This window comes from Schistocerca americana, chromosome 8, assembly GCF_021461395.2.
Source record: "Schistocerca americana isolate TAMUIC-IGC-003095 chromosome 8, iqSchAmer2.1, whole genome shotgun sequence".
In the NCBI taxonomy this organism is placed as follows: domain Eukaryota; kingdom Metazoa; phylum Arthropoda; class Insecta; order Orthoptera; family Acrididae; genus Schistocerca; species Schistocerca americana.
In genome coordinates, this window is record NC_060126.1 from 373,290,902 (window position 1) to 373,312,287 (window position 21,386).

The 21,386-nt window shown below is 43.8% G+C and overlaps 1 protein-coding gene across 1 annotated transcript in view; it reads left to right on the forward strand.

Moving 5' to 3' along the window:
• Positions 1 to 21,386, forward strand: part of LOC124544939 — a 76,045-nt gene that overhangs the window by 10,628 nt on the left and 44,031 nt on the right. The window contains exon 3 of the mRNA XM_047123686.1: positions 12,628 to 12,852. Within this exon, the coding sequence (XP_046979642.1) occupies positions 12,628 to 12,852 (225 nt within the window). The remainder of the gene's footprint in view (positions 1 to 12,627; positions 12,853 to 21,386) is intronic.

Below are 21,386 nucleotides of genomic sequence, written 5' to 3' on the forward strand. Positions count from 1 at the left end.
CGGTATTTATTTTTCTAAACCCATTTTGAAAAAAATGTGACGTGTGTCTGTCTGTTTTGAAACTTTCTGAGAGATTATAACAGTATATCATTCTGGGACTCGAATCAACAAGTACTAGGAGAACTGAAGCTGTGGGAGGTGGGTTGTGAGACATGCTTGGGTAGCCGAGAGATATCTGTAGTGTCGGATTACGTGCGCAAGTATCATCTGAAACTGAAGTACCTACAGGGAGCAACAATCGCCAATTAAAAGAAATGTATAGAGATACATTATCAAGCGGCCTAATACACCCAACAATAGAAGTGAAACTTTATGAGGCAGGCTTTCCTAAGACGCGAAAAAGGATAAAAATCACAGTTACAATATTCCTCAAGATTTGATGAGTTGAAACGATATCAAGTGGTCAACAATGTCGCATCCATAGGCAGGAATCCGCACAAAATTAAACTAAGACGAGCCGACTTACGGCAAAAATTTTAGTTACTAGATTCAATTATCCTAACAGTGCAGAATGTGAAAGAGGATTAAGGAAAAACTAAGTGCTGCGACCAGAGTTAGCGAGACACAAATAAAAGTAGGTCACATATCCAGTGCAGATTGGGTATGATTTTTAAGGGCTTATAGACCAATAAGTACATTATGCGTTAGACAATAATTAACTTTCCTTGATGAATTTTTTAAAATGGTAAAAACTGAACATGCCAAGATCACTTCACTTCTAAAATGTGAGGGGAGAAATCGGGATTGTATGCAGAAACTTCTGCAGCGTACTCGAAACAACTCCACTCACAAGTTGCCAAGGTCGTTTCGACTGGAGAGAGATGTGAGGCGTAGCGCCGTATACCGATCCTGTCTTGGAGGCGGTTAAGTGGAGATCTGTCTCAGAGCTGGATAGTGACAGACGGTGATGCGAGACTGGACGCACACATAGCTTATGTATCACCCGATAGAGTATTGGATAGGGGTCCGTGATTTAGTTTCGATTGTGCCCACTAGAGTGCAATAAAGTAATAGAATGTTTTTCATAAACTGTTATAGTATTTTCATAAAGTGTTATTATGTGTTTTTGTTTATGTAAAATGTTATAGATGTGTTTTAGCAGTATGAATGATGCTTGAGTGTGGTTTAAGGTTAATATGAAGATAATTGTTTAACGAGTTATGTGGTAGGATTTAGTGTGGGAACATTTCGAAGAAGTATGGATGTGAACAAAGGGGATTTTTATAGAATAGATTTGTAAAGTAAGTTTATGGTAAAGGGAAAGTTAATTCAGGTATAAATAACAATAGTAACTAACTTAATGCATAAGCAAAACTTCAGCATATTAGATAATGACGTTGGTAAAAAGTGCAGTCGTTAGAGTTACTATTTTGCGATTGGCTATTGATGAAAAGCGCGGACTGACGCGGGAGAATGTTGTTTTGCTATTGGCTGATGAGTAAACTGACCAATGGTAAAGCAATATTCTTCGCGCGCCTTTCTCTGCTGGTAAAGAAGACTTAGAGTATTCTAGAGAGGAGTCGGAGCCTAGCCATGAAACAGTTCGGACGTGTGTAGTAGTAGTTCCGATATAAATGGAAATGTCGTGTGGCTAGGGCCTCCCGTCGGGTAGACCGTTCGCCTGGTGCAGGTCTTTCGATTTGACGCCACTTCGGCGACCTGCGCGTCGATGGGGATGAAATGATGATGATTAGGACAACACAACACCCAGTCCCTGAGCGGAGAAAATTTCCGACTCAGCCGGGAATCGAACCCGGGCCCTTAGGATTGACAGTCTGTCACGCTGACCACTCAGCTACCGGGGCGGACGTAGTTCCGATGGAAATGATAAGTTGCCGTATCTAGCAGTGTTTCATACATCAAAAGTGTAAAGTGACGGCATAATTATTCCGATGGGTGTGTAGAAATTTCGGAATTTTTAAGCGAATTTTGTGATGAGAAAAGACATAAATTTTGCGTGGCGTATTGAGCAGGTCGGTGGCTAAAAACTGTGACTGCATTAGGTACTGACAGACTTAATATTTGGCGAGCATTCTCAGTCAAAAACAATCCGTATTTTTATAGCTATTACGTTTTCGGGAAATGCAACACCATAAACTTGCTAACGGGAGTGAAAGGGATTGTGAGTGACTGTGTTAAGACTAGCACGGGCTTGGCAGTGATACTTGTTCACCTAAGTTCCAGAATATATTAATTAAGGACAAAATTTCCAACCTTTCATTTCGTGTGAAAACTCCCTCCCGAAACGTAGATTAGTGACTTTAATTGCAGCCCGGTTCACGTCGAAGTACAGTAGGTTTCTCTCGGCTTCCCTACTGATGATCTGCTGAGACAATGTTCACAGGTAGGTGCAGGTGTGTCGTAAAGGGACGGAAGGAACCCCGCGGCCGCAGGTGCTATATGGAGGATGCGTATGGGATTTCTAGCGAATGTTTTGCTGCCTAGTCCGGTCCACATATGCAAAGGTTCTTTTGAGTATGCTGCAGAAGTTTCGTTGGGAAGCCATTACACATCCTCCATACAGTCCCGACCTCTTCCCATGCGATTTCCGTATTTTTGAGGCCTGAAGAATGACGCTCTTGGCTGTCGATTTGCTTTGGTAGAAGAGGTGCACGCCCGAGTATAATCATGGTTCCGTGGGCAAACGTAAACATTTTTCCATGACCGCGTTGTCTCACAGTCGGCTAAGCGTATTAACAGCTCGGCGATTGCTTTTGAAATAATAAACAGCTTACTTACTGTTTTCTTTTGATTGCCCCTTATAGAAACAATTGATGCAGGCCCTTCTTATCATGATGTACAGGTGGAGAAGGGACCTGGTCGGGATAGGGCCATTGAATTATAGGACGATGATTTTCAGGAACAAAAAGGAAGTTTATTCCTAGTTCTGAATACAAATGAGCCTGCCCAGGATGGCTTGTGAAATCTTAGTCAGTCATGGCGGTCATAAAAAGACGTTAATGTCGGCGTCAGGACTAAGTCTGCCAAAAAGGAAGCAAGAAAGGAATCACGTCATTGTTATCGAAAGGAGGGGCCAGACAGAGAGAGAGAGATAGAGGGTCCAGCCAGGAACTAATGCTCCGGCAATGGCCAGCTATAAAACGTGTTACCTCTCCCGCACTCCCTATATGGGCTACTCACAGTGGGCGCATATTGGGTAGGGTGCGAGCAGAGCACGTTCCACAGGAACAAACAACATCTGCTAAACTGGTTATCCTGCTCGGCACAAAGGCCACACTGAATTGTACTTGAACATACCTGGAAAATAATGAAATGCATAATTAAAAATAAAATAAAATTTGTAAAATATATGGACGAGTATACGAACGCAGAGCAAGAGTAGCGCACGTGAAGGAACAAGAAAACTAGTAAAGAAGAGTGGCAAAAGTATTGCTACCTGTTGACGGGAAAAACATCGTCGACAGATGCCAAGACTTTTGCCAGTCTAGTTTACCAGTTTCCTTTCTCCGTCGTGTGGGACAGATGTCCTCGCTGTTCGGTCCCCTCCCCCGAATCAGTCAACCAGCCTCCTTTGAGTATGCTACTCCGTGCTCTACCCTCGCTAGTGGTACACCATGTCCTGTACTTGTCCTTCCTCGGCGTTCGGGGTCACAGCATAAAGTAAGTTCCTGGTGTTTATTGCATATTTATTTACCCAGTCAGTCGTCCGCTTATTGTCTGGTGTCGCCTTGGAGCCGACTCAGGATTTACCGCAACTAGCTCGACCACTGTGTTCTAAAATGTTATGTGTGACTTCCTTTTTGTTTCCTCATATGTACTACTGCGTGTAAAAGCTATTATTAGCTTCGGTCTCTTGTTTATTTTCAGTATCAAACCTGATGATGAGCATCTGTTAGCCCGAAAATAAAAAGAACCTTACAACTGAAGCGGTATTTTCAATCTATGCTATTACGCTCAGTTACGGATGTTCCTCTAGCAGAATTGTTTGTTTCTAAATACTACATTGACGTAAGACCCGATCTGAAGCGTCACGTGTAGCGATGAACTGTGTCCTTTAAGTTCCCAACTAAGCAGCGGGATTTTGGCTCGATTAATTTCGTACTTTAAGTATTCCTATTTATGTACACTGTGTGCCGCTGTTCCATTAGGACTGTGACCATGAAAAATAAAAGTCGAGGATTACATTCAGAAAATCACGGGATTTGTGCAAAATAGTCTCCCCCTGAATCAGAACACTGCTAAAATCGTTTTAAATTTTTTTGAAACAGTCACTGTTGTCCTTTTTCTGCAGTTGCATTTAGTACCGAAGTGCAATTTTCTTGGATGTCCGTTACTGCGTCATAACGGTGTCCTTTAATTGCCGGCTTCGATTTGGGGAACAACCAGAAGTCGGCGGGGCCAAGTCCATCGAATACAGTGGGTGATCTAGGACTGATCCATTTGCTGACGAAAAACTCGTGCATGATCTTTGGCTTTATGGGCTGGTGTGTAGTCATGCGGGAGCAACCATGAACCTACCTCTCGGTATTCGAACTCGACGAACTCACGCCGACAAACGCCGGAGGACTCAAAAAACTTGTTGTTGCCTCACTTCTCCACTGACATTTTCCAACGAGTTTCAGACACGTACTGTCACATTTTGCTGCCAGTATGCCTGTTGCAGCATTATTAGCGCTTTGACTTTCTACGCATCTGATTTTGAAACTTCAAAGGTCGTAACGCAGCAAACTTGCCACGAGATGGCAGCGCAGTTTGGAATTTCACTCAAGCAGCCCTAACGGATCTGGGACACACTTTGTGTGTGTTCTCAGGTTGGGTGAGAGGACAGCCTACTGAAAAATAAAGCTATCCAATATAATGAACTGTACTTTGTGCAGAACAGATGATAACGACAGAGAAGGCAAGCCGTCGAAGGAAATCCTTCGCGAGGGAATGATAAGGCTGCAAGGAGAGGTCAGACAGTAAAAAAAAGGCGAATTCTTCAGGGGTTCCTCTAAAAAAGACAGGGCCGATATCATTCCTCCTTTTTTCAATACGGAGATTTTGAGGTATTTATAGTGGCTGCTTATTCATCGGGAAGTAAAACCCTCAATTCTTTTCCTTCTTCTTTATTCAAGATGGGCTAACATCTGCGTCTGATGTTTCACTTGCTACGGCCATCTTATGTAATCTTGCTTCGTAGGCGGCAGAGAACTTCAATTTTCATTTTATTTACGTTGATTTCAAGAGCCGCTAAGAGTTTCTTGAATGTTAAACCCTATCTTCCATGGGGACTATAAACATTTATCAGAATTAAAAAAAAAAGGACCTAGCAACCATTAGACGCATTTTAGTATTTTTCGCAACTGTCAAGCCAGCCCAATCAATGAAGACCAAAACTGGTTGACTAATGCCGAAAATTGCATAGTCGCAATTTTTTGCACAGTTCTGGGAGGTAGGGTCCTGAAGAACATTCTAAAATTCGTGGCTGGTGGGGTGTGAGCATTGGGGTGGAATGAATCTGAAGGTGACTTTTTAATGCTTTTCTCGAATAATTCGAAAACCGGGGCTTCTAACGAAAATGTTTCCCAGTACTAAATTAAAACTATTTTAAATTTCGCTCAAGAAATGTCTCATTTATTTTTTCTCTAGCACTAACAATTTCTGCGTTCAGGCGATGGTGTAAAATTAATGAAGTGGGTTAAAAACAAATATTAAATGTGTGTACCACATCTAAGACCAGTAGAATCATGTTAAGGGATAAACTGAGTTCTGAGGGTATACCAGGTCGGAGGGGGGTGGGTGGGGGGGGGGGGGGGAGGACTAGTGTGAGGTAGAAGCACGATAGGTCGCCGGTTGTGTTCATGCATTTTTCTGAAACTGAAAATAAATCCACTACATAAACAGGAGCTCAATGAAGTTATTTTGTCTATTCACATAACAGAACTGCTCAGCAAATGCTTTAATAATCTGCGATTTTTATATTTGATGAACACGAAAACTATTATTCCTAGGGAAAAAGTGAACAGGACCCTTTTCGTAGGAAATTTCATGTAGTTTCATTTTTTACGGGGAAATATTTTTGCTAGAAGCCGTGGTTTTCGAGTTATTCCAGAAAACATAAAAATGACTTTTAACCCACTCCCTCTCCTACATTCGCGCCCCGCTGGTCAGGAGTTTTAGTATACTGTTCAGTTCACTCCCTCCTAACACTGGGCAAAAATTTTTGGCTACACGATTTTCCTCTAATTTTCTTTCGTTGACAGGACTAATTATTGATAATAGCACATTGTTCCGTGTCAGTACTGTTACAGTGGCGTTCGTATGTATGAAGAGACACCATCTGCTTTCAAGTGATAAGACGAGTGTACCAAGAAGTAAGACATACCCACCATTGTACGGGTAGCCAAACTTCTTCAAAGACATTCTACATTTATCTTCGATTACATCTGAATGTTACTGTTGTTCTTTTTCTGCAGATGCTAAAATGTCCGTTGCGCTTATGTAAGGCAAAATGTAAACGTTGTCAGTAATGAAATTTTGTTGACTTGCTAGAATTACTTGACAAACACTTAAAATTCAAAATTATAGACCAATGATCATTTCGTTGCTGGATGACAGTTTACTAGACATGTACAAATAGTATCTCCTGGATTCCAAATCTTTCCTCAGCAAGATCCTATATTGCTTCTCCTCATCTTCCACAGTGGTAATGTTCTCCAAACCTTAAGGTAGTCTAGATAAAGCACCTGCGATCTGGTTTGTTGTCTCATTACGTATACAACTCAGAAATTATATTCTTGTAAAGCCAAGGTCCAGCGTGAAGTAGTTTGCATTGTTGCAAGAATATGAGAGCTTGATGATCGTAGTACACGGTAGTGCGCGCTCCAGACAAGTTATGGTGGAATTTTCGAAACGCCCACACAACCGCCAAAGCTTCCAATTTCATGATTATGTAGGAGCGCTCGCAACATGATAACACGCGACTTGCGTAAGCTATGGGACACACCGTTGGCTGATTATTGATGTCCTTTATTTGAAACAAACAGCAAAATAAACCAACCCTCGATGAATCAGTCTTAAAACCAAACTCCGAAGTCATATCTGGGTCGTGTAACAATTCTGCATCCGCAACAGTGTCTTTGATGAGCTGAAATGCAACTTCAGTCATTTGTTCACCTCCACAGTACGTTTTTTTTTTTTTTTTTTTTTTTTGTAGAATCTGGTGTAAGGGCTCTGCATTCTTCAGCTGTTTGTTTAAAATTCGGCCAAAGAAGATCGTCATTACCATGAAAGATTTTAACTGCTCATTGTTTGATGGTGTGGGAAAATTCTTGATGGCACTCACTATCGCTGAATCCGGAAGTGTTCTCTTATTGTTTATTATATGCCCATTCAGGTTGAGTGGTACCACACAGATGCTGAAATTTGTTAAAGCTGCAGAGGATAATCGCACGAATCAGTGCAGTGTCTCTACGAATTGTAATATTCCGGCTGCCAGTACCAAAGATGATGTGCTACCGTAATTGGGACGACAATGCTCTTTGTTGAGACGACAACGATCTTTGCTGTGAAAAAAAAAAGCATCTTGCTTATTTTGCAATTGTTGGAGGTAAGAAATAACTATTGGAGTCAGGTAAGTTTGCATGTAGACGTAATTCGAGGCGTAGAAGAGATACAACTTGTGACTCTTCAAGCTTCCCCGGCGGATGTGTTGTAAATAGTCTTCACGGGTTTGTCGCCGGATCACGTTGTGCAAATTCCACAATATTTCCTCGGAGCAACTGTCCGACATCTTTAGCCGGTTCAACATTGCTAGTGGCTAGGTACGGCATCTAACTTGACCTTTGACTTTGACTCAGATAAGACAGGCACTGCGTTTAAACTCTCTTTTGATTTTTTGCCTAGATGCATAGATTTAAAAAAAATTTTACTTGTCTAATATACAAGCCTGTGAAAAAAAAATTACTGTATATAAAATATGTTTCCTTCGTGGCTGCTGTAAGGAGAAAATGGGTTAATTACAGGATGAGTTGGCGGTCGGAGGTTTCCATTTCTCTGGTTCTCAGAGAACGCCAGGCAAAGTCGGAGAAAACTGCTACAACTTGCGATGAAGACTCTGTCTCTCGTGGCAGCTAAAGTACTCACAGTCGCCGTAAGATTTTCTGGAAATGCTTTCAGAAGGAGAAGGTTGAACAACAGTGGCAGTATGATATCTTCTTACTAACGAAATGTTTAACAGAGAAATATGCCTTGAACCATAGCCTAATGTCCATAAAACAAAAAATCACTGAAAACGTAAATACCGTGCATTGTATGGTAAAGTCCGAGTTATTCCTTTGGTGCTACGGAAGAACGCTGAAGATTAGATGGGTAGATCACATAACTAATGACGAGGTATTGCATAGAATTGGGGAGAAGAGAAATTTGTGGAATAATTTGACTAGAAGAAGGGAGCGGTTGGTAGGACATATCCTGAGGCATCAAGGGATCAGCAGTTTAGTTTTGGAGGGCAGCGTGGAGGGTAAAAATCGTAGAGGGAGACGAAGAGATGAATACACAAAACAGATTCAGAATGATGTAGATTGCAGTAGGTACTGGGAGATGAAGAAGCTTGCACAGGATAGAGCAGCATGGAGAGCTGCATCAAACCAGTCTCTGGACTGAAGACCACAACAACAACAACAACAACAACAACAACATTCCATGCTCATTCGGTGCAGAGCCGCCGAACGTAGTGGAAACGTGTCAGTATGCCTTGTCGACATCAAAGGACCCAATAGCAGCATGTGAGTGAGTTCGAACGGGGCAGAACGATTTGTCTACGTTAAAAGAGGTTTCTCATACGATGACTTTGCGGCTCGCTCTGGGCGCGCTGCAGTGACAGCGATGCAGGTGTGGAAGCACTGGATGAGAGAAGGTTTCACTCAGTGGCTAGGGGGTACTGGACCACTCACTGTGACCACAGCGCAGGATGAGTGTGATTTTCTCCGCATAGCTGCAACGAACAAAACAGCTTCTGCTACACTGTTGGCTCGACATTTGTGCACTGCATCGGGTGTGGACATGTCTGCGACGGCGGTTCGAGGCTCTCTGCCGAGGGCTGCACTGGGTATGTGCGTACCATTGCATCGGCTTCCATTGATCAGAAACCAGAAAACAGAAACCGATATTGCAGTGCCTGTGTCGTCCAGAATTACAAGGGTACAACTTTGCTTCCGACGTTTTTCCCCAACATTTTAGGCTTTAACGAAACAAATTGGTTACACATGTATCATTCAAAGTATTTTCCATCGCTGGCCACTACTTTCTCCCATCTTTCGGGCAGTGTACGAATCCCGCGTCGAAAATATTGTTCATCTTTTGAAGCGATCCACCAATCGATCCAATTTGTGACTTCTTCATGAGATCGGAAGTGTTGTTCAGCCAGGCCATGCGCCATTGACCCAGACAGGTGATAGTCAGAGGGAACAATGTCTAGAGGCCGGCCGTTGTGGCCGAGCGGTTCTAGGCGCATCATTCTGGAACCGCGCGACTGCTACGGCCGCAGGTTCGAATCCTGACTCGGGCATGGATGTGTGTGATGTCCTTAGGTTAGTTATTTTTAAGTAGTTCTAAGTTCTGGTGGACTGATGACCTCAGATGTTAAGTCCCATAGTGCTCAGAGCCATTTTTGAACAATGTCTAGAGAATACGGCGGGTGGGGTAGGACCTCCCATTTTAGCGTTTCCAAGTACTTTTTGGCCTCTTTTGAAACGTATAGCGTTGTCGTGCTGCAAAATCACTTTATCGTGCCTCCTGCTGTATTGCGGTCGTTTCTCTTTTAAAGCTCTGATCAAAGACATTAATTGCGTTCGATAACGAGTCCCTGTGATTCTTTCACATGGTTTTAACACCTCATAGTACACGACTCCGAGCTGCTCCCACCAAATGCAGAGCATGATCTTGGAGCCGTGAACATTCGGTTTGGCCGTCGACGTAGAAGCATGGCCGGGATATCCCCATGATTTTTTGCGTTGAGGGTTATCGTAATGAACCCATTTTTCGTCCCTGGTCACAATGCGATGCAGAAATCCCTTCCGTTTTTGCCTCTGAAGCAACTGTTCACAAACATACAAACGCCGTTCAACGTCTCTTGGTTTCAGCTCTCACGGGACCCAAGTTCCTTCTTTCTGGATCATGCCCATAGCCTTGAGGCGTTTTGAAATGGCTTGCTGTGTCACTCTCACTAAGCGTGCCAATTCTTTTGAGTTTGACGCGAGTCTTCACTCAGCAATATCTTCAATTCTGCATCTTCGAAAACATTCTCTCTTCCACCACTATGCCGGTCTACGACGTTAAAATCACTGTTTTTGAAGCGTTGAGACCACTCACGTCACGTTCTTTCACTAATAGCGTCCTTACCATACGTACTTGAGAGCATTTGATGAGGCGCGGCCGCTGTTTTCTTCATACTAAAACAAAACAGTAACACCTCCCGCAAATGACGAGAATTAGGCTCGTAAATTGACATTTTCAATCAACAACAGTTTTATGATGCAGACACAAATCGACTAATGTTTGAATGAGGTTATGTTGACCGAGGTCCAAGCTAACTGCCTGGTGTCTGCGATATGTTTCTTTCGACCGCTATTTACCGTTGTCGCCACCTATCGGCAAACGGCGGAGGCAAAGTTGTACACTTTTGCGACTCAGTGTTCGTTCGGACCAGAAAGTCCTCAGATTGCACTGTGAACGTGAAAGCTGTTACTGGTGTTCTGAATGGGATAATGTAGCGTTTTTGGACGAGTCCTGTTTCAGTTTTTGCTACAGTGATGGCCGTATACATGTTAGATGCTGTAGTGGTGAATGTAGTTGGACAGACTGTATTGTTGAGCGGCATAACTGGCAAACGTCAAGTGTGATGATTTGGAGCGTCATTGGCTATAGCATGCAGTGTCGCCTCACTTATACTGATGAAAATATGAGTACCAACTGTTGCTTCGGGAATGTTACAGAGCAAGGAATCTCCACATGCTATATTTCAGCAGGGCAATGCCCAGCCACGTGTGGTAACAAGGTGTAAGCCATCTCGCCGGCCGGTGCGGCCGAGCAGTTTTAGGTGCTTCAGTCTGGAACCGCGCGGCCGCTACGGTCGCAGGTTCGAATCCTGTCTCGGGCATGGATGTGTGTGATGCCCATAGGTTAGTTAGGCTTAAGTAGTTCTAAGTTCTAAGGGACTGATGACCTCAGATGTTAAGTCCCATAGTGCTCAGAGCCATCTGAACCATTTTTCTAAGCCAGGGATTTCCAAACTTTTTAGTCCGCGAAGTCATAAGGGCCAAGATCTACTTAGTGGGATTAAAGCACCCTAGCACTCCATGATCAACGTAATGTAAGGCTAAAGAAAAGATGAAATCGCAAAAATCTAAGGTTGTGGGACTAGCTAGCACTGAAACGAACTACGATTTTTATTTAATTACATAATTTTGATTGGTGGACGTACCTGACCGAAATTCTGGCGTATTTTATTCTGGGGAATTTCACCGACAAAAAAGTATGTCACTGCACATTCTTCACGAAACCGTCCTGCAAAGTTAACGAAATCTCAAAATCATTGTTAGCAACACTATTACTGCAAGACGTAACAGAGGTAGAGCAAGTCAACGCATTGTTATTTCAAGCGGCGCAACAATAAGATTAGTTATGCAGTCTGGTAGCGAGTAGCAGAGCCAATGTCGCGGTGTATTGGTCGCGATAGACCTCGAAACTCAATTGTTGGCAGTATAGGTACCACCTCAAATATTTGGCGGGCCGGATACCGAGGATGTCCGGCCAGCTAACGCGGGCCGGTTTGCCGGCTCTCGCGGGCCGGTTTCGGCCCGCGGGCCGTAGTTTGGAGACCCCTGTTCTAAGCCATCTTCGTAGAATTATGGGTGACACTGCTTCCCTAGCCTGCAAATTCACCTGGCGTGTCACACATCGACCATGTCTGGGATACGTTCGGTCGGCAACTTGAGCCGCCCGAAGTGGCCGTGCGCTTAAAGACGCTGCAGTCTGGAACCGCAAGACCGCTACAGTCGCAGGTTCGAATCCTGCCTCGGGCATGGATGTTTGTGATGTCCTTAGGTTAGTTAGGTTTAACTAGTTCTAAGTTCTAGGGGACTAATGACCTCAGCAGTTGAGTCCCATAGTGCTCAGAGCCTTTTGAACCATTTGGTCGGCAACTTGTTTGTTCTGGCCTTCCTGCAAACAATGTCGATATTTTGTGAATGCACCTACAAACCACATGGCAGTGTATTCCCCAGCAGCATAGACGAGCCTCGATTCCATGTCAACACCCTGATTGCAGCATATGGCAACTTCACGCGCTACAGAATTCTCACGGTCACTGACTATCATCAATGGTCACTGACGCTCATCATTAATTGTAATTACACGTGTCCTTCTCGATGTTGCAATTTTCACGAACAGTAGAGTGAGTATCTATTCCAGTGACCTTGTACTACATGCCAAGTATCAACCAGTGCGTTTCCTGCAGGAGGTAACGAAATCAGTGTCTAGATGTCTAGTAAGATCCGAAGTGCTAAGAGGTTTTAGTGCGAACGTAAAACAATGAAAATGGTGGGAAGCATACTTAACACATGCTGGAAATAGGTTAATGAATCGAAAAATGTAGATTAAGTTTACGTAATGTTTGTTGTACAGCGCGCGCTCCCTGCGCCGCGGCGGCATGATGGTGGAGGTGTCGGCGCCGGAGGTGCGGTGCGTGCCGCGCCCCCGGCTGCTGGCGTCGCTCTTCGACCTGGTAGTGGTGGCCGGGCGCGCCCCCCACCACGCCGCCTGGTGCCTGCTGGTGCAGTCGCCGCCCCCGCCACACGACGCCTACCGCCCACGCTTCCCGCAGCCCACCGGCGGCGCTCTGGCCATCAGGTATGTATTGTTGCTCCTGTGAACTAGACACCACAAACGGAACGATTACGACATTCCTGTTGCGGGTTGCATGCATTTGAAATCGAGGCGCCGCTCTTACGTCTGTCCTACACTACTGACCATTAAAATTGCTACACCACGAAGATGACGTGTTACAGACGCGAAATTTAACCGACAGGAAGAAGATGCTGTGATATGCAAATGATTAGCTTTTCAGAGCATTCACACTAGGTTGGCGCCGGTGGCGACACCTGCAACGTGCTGACATTTGGAAAGTTTCCAACCGATTTCTCATACACAAACAGCAGTTGACCGGCGTTGCCTGGTGAAACGTTGTTGTGATGCCTCGTGTAAGGAGGAGAAATGCGTACCATCACGTTTCCGACTTTGATAAAGGTCGGATTGTAGCCTATCGCAATTGCGGTTTATCGTACCGCGACATTGCTACTAGCGTTGGTCGAGATCCAATAACTGTTAGCAGAATATGGAATCGGTGGGTTCAGAAGGGTAATACGGAACGCCGTGCTGGATCCCAATGACCTCGTATTACTAGCAGTCGAGATGACAGGCATCTTATCCGCATGGCTCTAACGGATCGTGCAGCCACGTCTCGATTCCTGAGTCAACAGATGGGGACATTTGCAGGACAACAACCATCTGCACGAACAGTTCGACGACGTTTGCAGCAGTATGGACTATCAGCTCGGAGACCGTGGCTGCGGTTATACTTGACGCTGCATCACAGACAGGAGCGCCTACGATGGCGTACTCAACGACGAACCTGGGTGCACGAATGGCAAAACGTCATTTTTTCGGATGAATCCAGGTTCTCTTTACACCATCATGATTGTCGCATACGTGTTTGGCGACATCGTGGAGAACGCACATTGGAAGCGAGTATTCGTCATCGTCATACTGGCGTATCACCCGGCGTGATGGTATGAGGTGTGGTGGTTACACGTCTCGGTCACCTCTTGTTCTCATCGACGGCACTTTGAACAGTGGACGTTACATTTTAGATGTGTTACGACCCGTGGCTCTACCCTTCATTCGATCCCTGCGAAACCCTACATTTCAGCAGGATAATGCACGACCGCATGTTGCAGGTCCTGTACGGGCCTTTGTGGATACAGAAAATGTTCGACCGCTGCCCTGGCCAGCACGTTCTCGAGATCTCTCACCAACTGAAAAGTCTGGTCAACGGCGGCCGAGTAACTGCCTCGTCACAATACGCCAGTCATTACTCTTGATGAACTGTGGTATCGTGTTGAAGCTGCATGGGCAGCGGTACCTGTACACGCCATCCAAGCTGTGTTTGACTCAATGCGCAGGCCTTTCAAGGCCGTTATTACGGCCAGAGGTGGTTGTTATGGGTACTGATTTCTCAGGATCTATGCACCCAAATTGCGTGAAAATGTAATCACATGTCAGTTCTAGTATAATATATTTGCCCAATGAATACCCGTTTATCATCTGCATTTGTTCTTGGTGTAGCAATTTTAATGGCCAGTAGTGTATAATAGCTGCCTTCCTTCCCGCCGTAGTATCGCGAGTATGACGAATCTGAAAACGATGCTCTTGCGATAGCTTCCTACTCGTTCTCTCCTACTGAAGTGTGCAGGATTGTAAGGCTAGTCTTGACTTAGTGTGACTGACTGCCCGCATCAGATGGACTCTAACGAAGCTGTAAGGAGATTAAATATTAAAATAAATTTATGGCAGTCTTCAAAAGCGTTGTACACATTTACACTCAACCAAGCATATATAGATTTTTTTTTCTCCTTTTTGTTTTTTGACTCATCAGTCTTCTGACTGGTTTGATGAGGCCCACCATGAATTCCCCTCTGTGTCAACCTCTTTATCTCAGAGTTGCACTTGCAACCTATGTCCTCAAATATTTGCTGAATGTATTCCAACCTCTGTATCCCACTGCAGTTTTTACCGCATTATAGCACCCTCTAGTACTATGGAAGCTATCCTGTGATGCCTTAACAGACGTCCTACCATCTTGTTAGTGTTTTCTATATACTCGCATTCCTTTCCTCGACGATTCTGCTGAGAATATCCTTATTTCTTTCCTTAGAACCACATCTCAAATGTTTTGGCTCTCTTCCGTTCCGTTTTCCCACTATCCACGTTTCACTACCATACAATGCTGTACCCCAAACGTACATTCTCAGAAGTTTCTTCCTCAAATTGTATGATGTTAGCAGAGTTCTCTTGGCCAGGAATGCCCTTTTCGCCAGTGCTACCCTGCTTTTCATGTCCTCGTTGCTCCGTCGATCATGGGTTATTTTGCTGCCTGGTTAGCAGAACTCCTTAATTTATCTACTTTGTGACCACCAGTTCTGATGTTAAGTTTCTCGCTGTTCTTATTTCTACTACTTCTCATTACCTTCGTCTTTTTTTCAGTTCACTCTCAATCCATATTCTGCATTCGTTAGACTGTTCATTCCATTGAGCAGAGCCTTTAATTCTTGTTCACTTTCACTGAGAACAGCAAGAGCTTCAATGAAACTTGTCACTGATAATCTTTCACCTCATATTTTTTCCCCCTCTTGAACCTTTCTTTTATTTCCGTCATTGCTTCTTCGCTATATACAGAAGGGGCGAAAAGACTACATCCCTATCTTACATAGCATACATTTGTGTGCTTCGTCCTTGGTCTGTCTCTTTTATTATTCCCTCTTGGTTCTTGAACGTACTATGTGTTACGCGTCTTTACCTACAGCTTACCCCTATTTTTCTCAGAATTTCAAGCATCTTACACCGTTTGACATTATCAAATGCTTTTTCCAGCTCGACGGATCCTGTGAACGTGTCTTGATTTTTCTGTAGCCTTATTTCCATTATCAACCGCATCGTCAGAACTGCCTCTCTGGCGCCTTTACCTTCCTTAAAGCCAAATTGATCTTTTCCATTCTTCTGAATTTTATTCTACACCTACATCTACATTTATACTCCGCAAGCCACTCAACGGTGTGTGGCGGACGGCACTTTACGTGCCACTGTCATTACCTCGCTTTCCTGCTCCAGTCGCGTATGGTTCGCGGGAAGAACGACTGCCGGAAAGCCTCCGTGTGCGCTTGAATCTCTCTAATTTTACATTTGTGATCTCCTCGGGAGGTATAAGTAGGGGGAAGCAATATATTCGCTAGCTCATCCAGAAACGCACCCTCTCGAGACATGGACAGCAAGCTACACCGCGATGCAGAGCGCCTCTCTTGCAAAGTCTGCCACTTGAGTTTGCTAAACATCTCCGTAACGCTATCACGCTTACCAAATAACCCTGTGACGAAACGCGCCGCTCTTCTTTCGATCTTCTCTATCTCCTCTGTCAACCCGACCTGCTACGGATTCCACACTGATGAGCAATACTCAAGTGTAGGTCGAACGAGTGTTTTGTATGCCACCTCCTTTGTTGATGGACTACATTTTCTAAGGACTCTCCCAATGAAACTCAACCTGGCACCCGCCTTACAAATAAATAATTTTGTATGATCATTCCAGTTCAAATCATTCCGTACGCATACTCCCAGATATTTTACAGAAGTTACAGCTACCAGTGTTTGTTTCGCTATCATATGTTGTTGTTGTTGTGGTCTTCAGTCCTGAGACTGGTTTGATGCAGCTCTCCCTGCTACTCTATCCTGTGCAAGTTTCTTCATCTCCCAGTACCTACTGCAACCTTCATACTTCTGAATCTGCTTAATGTAGTCATCTCTTGGTCTCTCTCTACGATTTTTACCCTCCAGCTGCCCTCCAATGCTAAATTTGTGATTCCTTGATGCCTCAGAACATGTCCTACCAACCGGTTCCTTCTTCTCGTCAAGTTGTGCCACAAACTCCTCCCCAATTCTATTCAATACCTCCTCATTAGTTATGTGATCTACCCATCTAATCTTCAGCATTCTTCAGTAGCACCACATTTCGAAAGCTTATATTCTCTTCCTGTCCAAACTATTTATCGTCCATGTTTCACTTCCATACATGGTTACACTCCATACAAATACTTTCAGAAACGACTTCCTGACACTTAAATCTATACTCGATGTTAAAAAATTTCTCTTCTTCAGAAACGCTTTCCTTGCCATTGCCAGTCTACATTTTATATCTTCTCTACCTCGACCATCATCAGATATTTTGCTCCCCAAATAGTATAACTCCTTTACTACTTTAAGTGTCTCATTTCCTAATCTAATTCCCTCAGCATCACCCGACTTAATTCGACTACATACCATTATCCTCGTTTTGCCTTTGTTGATGTTCATCATATATCCTCCTTTCAAGACACAGTCCATTCCGTTCAACTGCTCTTCCAAGTCCTTTGCTGTCTCTGACAGAATTACAATATCATCGGCGAACCTCAAAGTTTTTATTTCTGCTCCATGGATTTTAATACCTATTCCGAATTTTTCTTTTGTTTCCTTTACTGCTGGCTCAATATAAAGATTGAATAACATTGGGGGAGAGACTAAAACTCTGTCTCACTCCCTTTCCAACCGCTGCTTCCCTTTCATGCCCCTCAACTCTTATAATTGCCATCTGGTTTCTGTACAAATTGTAAATAGCCTTTCGCTCCCTGTATTTTGCCCCTGCCACTTTTAGAATTTGGAAGAGAGTATTCCAGTTAACATTGTCAAAAGCTTTCTCTAAGTCTACAAATGCTAGAAACGTAGGTTTGCCTTTCCTTAATCTTTCTTCTAAGATAAGTCGTAAGGTCAGAATTGGCTCACGTGTTCCAATATTTCTACGGAATCCAAACTGATTTACCCCAATGTCGGCTTCTACCAGTTTTTCCATTCCTCTGTAATGAATTCGTGTTAGTATTTTGCAGCTGCGACTTATTAAACTGATAGTTCGGTAATTTTCACATCTGTCAACACCTGCTTTCTTTGGGATTGGAATTATTATATTCTTCTTGAAGTCTGAGTGTACTTCGCCTGTCTCATACATCTTCCTCACCAGATGGTAGAGTTTTGTCAGGACTGGCTCTCCCAAGACCATCAGTAGTTCTAATGGAATGTTGTCTACTCCCGGGGCCTTGTTTCGACTCAGGTCTTTCAGCGCTCTGTCAAACTCTTCACGCAGTATCGTCATCTACATTCTCTTCCATTTCTATAGTATTGTCCTCAAGTACATCGCCCTTTTATAGACACTCTATATACTCCTTCGCCGGCCGCGGTGGTCTAGCGGTTCTAGGCGCTTCAGTCCGGAACCGCGCAGCTGATACGGTCACAGGTTCGAATCCTGCCTCGGTCATGTATGTGTGTGATGTCCTTAGGTTAGTTAGGTTTAAGTAGTTCTAAGTTCTAGGGGACTGATGTTAAATAGTGCTCAGAGCCATTTGAACCATTTTTATACTCCTTCCATCTTTCTGCTTTCCCTTCTTTGGTTAGAACTGGGTTTCCATTTGAGCTCTTGATATTCATACAAGTGGTTTTCTTTTCTCCAAAGGTCTCTTTAATTTTCCTGTAGGCAGTATCTATCTTACCCCTAGTGAGATAAGCCTCTACATACTTACATTTGTCCTCTAGCCATCGCTGCTTAGCCATTTTGCACTACCTGTCGATCTCATTTTTGAGACGTTTGTATTCCTTTTTGCTGCTTCATTTACTGCATTTTTATATTTTCTCCTTTCATCAATTAAATTCAATATTTCTTCTGTTACCCAAGGATTTCTATTAGCCCTCGTCTTTTTGCCTACTTGATCCTCTGCTGCCTTCACTACTTCATCCCTCAGAGCTACCCATTCTTCTTCTACTGTACTTCTTTCCCCCACTGCTGTCAATTGTTCCCTTATGCTCTCCCTGAAACTCTGTACAACCTCTGGTTCAGTCAGTTTATCCAGGTCCCATCTCCTTAAATTCCCATCTTTTTGCAGTTTCTTCAATTTTAATCTGCAGTTCATAACCAATAGATTGTGGTCAGAGTCCACATCTGCCCATGGAAATGTGTTACAATTTAAAACCTAGTTCGTAAATCTCTGTCTTACCATTGTATAATATATCTGATACCTTTTAGTATCTCCGGGATTCTTCCATGTATACAACCTTCTTTTATGATTCTTGAACCAAGTGTTAGCTATGATTAAGTTATGCTCTGTGCAAAATTCTACCAGACGGCTTCCTCTTTCATTTCTTAGCCCCCATCCATATTCATCTACTATGTTTCCTTCTCTCTCTTTTCCTACACTCGAATTCCAGTCACCCACGACTATTAAATTTTCGTCTCCCTTCACTATCTGAATAATTTCTTTTATCTCATCATACATTTCATCAATTTCTTCATCATCTGCAGAGCTAGTTGGCATATAAACTTGTACTACTGTAGTAGGTGTGGGTTTCGTGTCTATCTTGGCCACAATAATGCGTTCACTATGCTGTTTGTAGTAGCTTACCCGCATGCCTATTTTTTTATTCATTATTAAACCTACTCCTGCATTACCTCTATTTGATTTTGTATTTATAACCCTGCATTCACCTGACCAAAATCTTGTTCCTCCTGCCACCGAACTTCACTAATTACGACTGTATCTAACTTTAACCTATCCATTTCCCTTTTTAAATTTTCTAACCTGCCTGCTTGATTAAGGGATCAGACATTCCACGCTCCGATCCGTAGAATGCCAGTTTTCTTTCTCCTGATAACAACGTCCTCTTGAGTAGTCTCTGCCCGGAGATCCGAATGGGGGACTATTTTACCTCCGTAATATTTTACGCAAGAGGACGCCATCATCATTTAATCATACAGTAAAGCTGCATGCCCTCGGGAAAAATTACGGCTGTAGTTTCCCCTTGCTTTCAGCCGTTCGCAGTACCAGCACAGCAAGGCCGTTTTGGTTATTGTTACAAGGCCAGATCAGTCAATCATCCAGACTGTTGCCCCTGCAACTACTGAAAAGTCTGCTGCCCCTCTTCAGGAACCACACATTTGTCTGGACTCTTAATAGATACCCATCCGTTGTGGTTGCACCTACGGTACGGCCATCTGTATCGCTGAGGCACGCAAGCCTCCCCACCAACGGCAAGGTCCACGGTTCAGGGGGGGGGGGGGGGGGCGCTATCATATAATCATACGATAAAGGATCCTTCTTTCTGTGAATTCGCAATACATTGCAATAAATTACATTTGTCCATGTTAAAGGTCAGTTGCCACTCCCTGCACCAAGTGCCTATCCGCTGCAGATCTTCCTGCATTTCGCTGCAATTTTCTAATGTTGTAACTTCTCTGTATACTACAGCATCATCCGCGAAAAGCCGCATGGAACTTCCGACACTATCTTTTAGGTCATTTATATATATTGTGAAAAGCAATGGTCCCATAACACTCCCCTGTGGCACATCAGAGGTTACTTTAACGTCTGTAGACGTCTCTCCATTGAGAACAACATGCTGTATTCTGTTTGCTAAAAACTCTTCAATCCAGCCACACAGTTGGTCTGATATTCCGTAAGCTCTTACTTTGTTTATCAGGCGACAGTGCGGAACTGTATCGAATGCCTTCCGGAAGTCAAAGAAAATGGCCTCTACCTGGGAGCGTGTATCTAATATTTTCTGGGTCTCATGAACAAATAAAGCGAGTTGCGTCTCACACGATCGCTGTTTCGGGAATCCATGTTGATTCCTACAGAGTAGATTCCGGGTTTCCAGAAATGACATGATACGCGAGCAAAAAACATGTTCTAAAATTCTACAACAGATCGATGTCAGAGATATAGGCCTATAGTTTTGCGCATCTGCTCGACGACCCTTCTTGAGAACTGGAACTACCTGTGCTCTTTTCCAATCATTTGGAACCTTCCGTTCCTCAAGAGATTTTCGGTACACCGTTGTTAGAAGGGGGGCAAGTTCTTTCGCGTACTCTGTGTAGAATCGAATTGGTATCCCGTCAGGTCCAGTGGACTCTCCTCTATTGAGTGATTTCAGTTGCTTAATGTTGTCAGCATCTAGGATGCATGAGCTGTTAAGCTGATTGTGCGATAATTCCCTCATTTGTCAGCGCTTGCAATCTTTGGTATTCTGTGCGTAATGTTTTTTCGCAGGTCAGATGGATTATCGCCAAACTCATGCATTCTACGCATCAAAGTGAATAGACATTTTGTTGCCACTTCCCCCAATGATTTTAGAAATTCTGATGGAATATTGCCTATCCCTTCTTCATTATTTAGTCTTGGGTCTTCCAAAGCTGTCTTAAATTCTGATTCTAATAGTGAAGCCCTTAGCCCCTGTACATCGACTCCTGTTTCTTGACATGAATGTAGACAATGAGAGGGCTGGCAGAGTGAGTCACAACAAACATATTTCACGTAACAATCCATGTACGCATGACTTAGCGTATGGCGCTAGGTGTCGCTTAACAGCGTCGCTCGCCGCAAAGAGGGTGGGCACACAAGTCATCTGAGCCGTCATGTAGCAGGTCTGCAGCGCAACGGTTTAAATGTATTTGTGACGTCAAGGTAAAAGTGACGTCGGGTTGAAGTTTTATATCCTTTATTTGAAAACTCTGCAGTGGACATAGTTGCGGATATTATC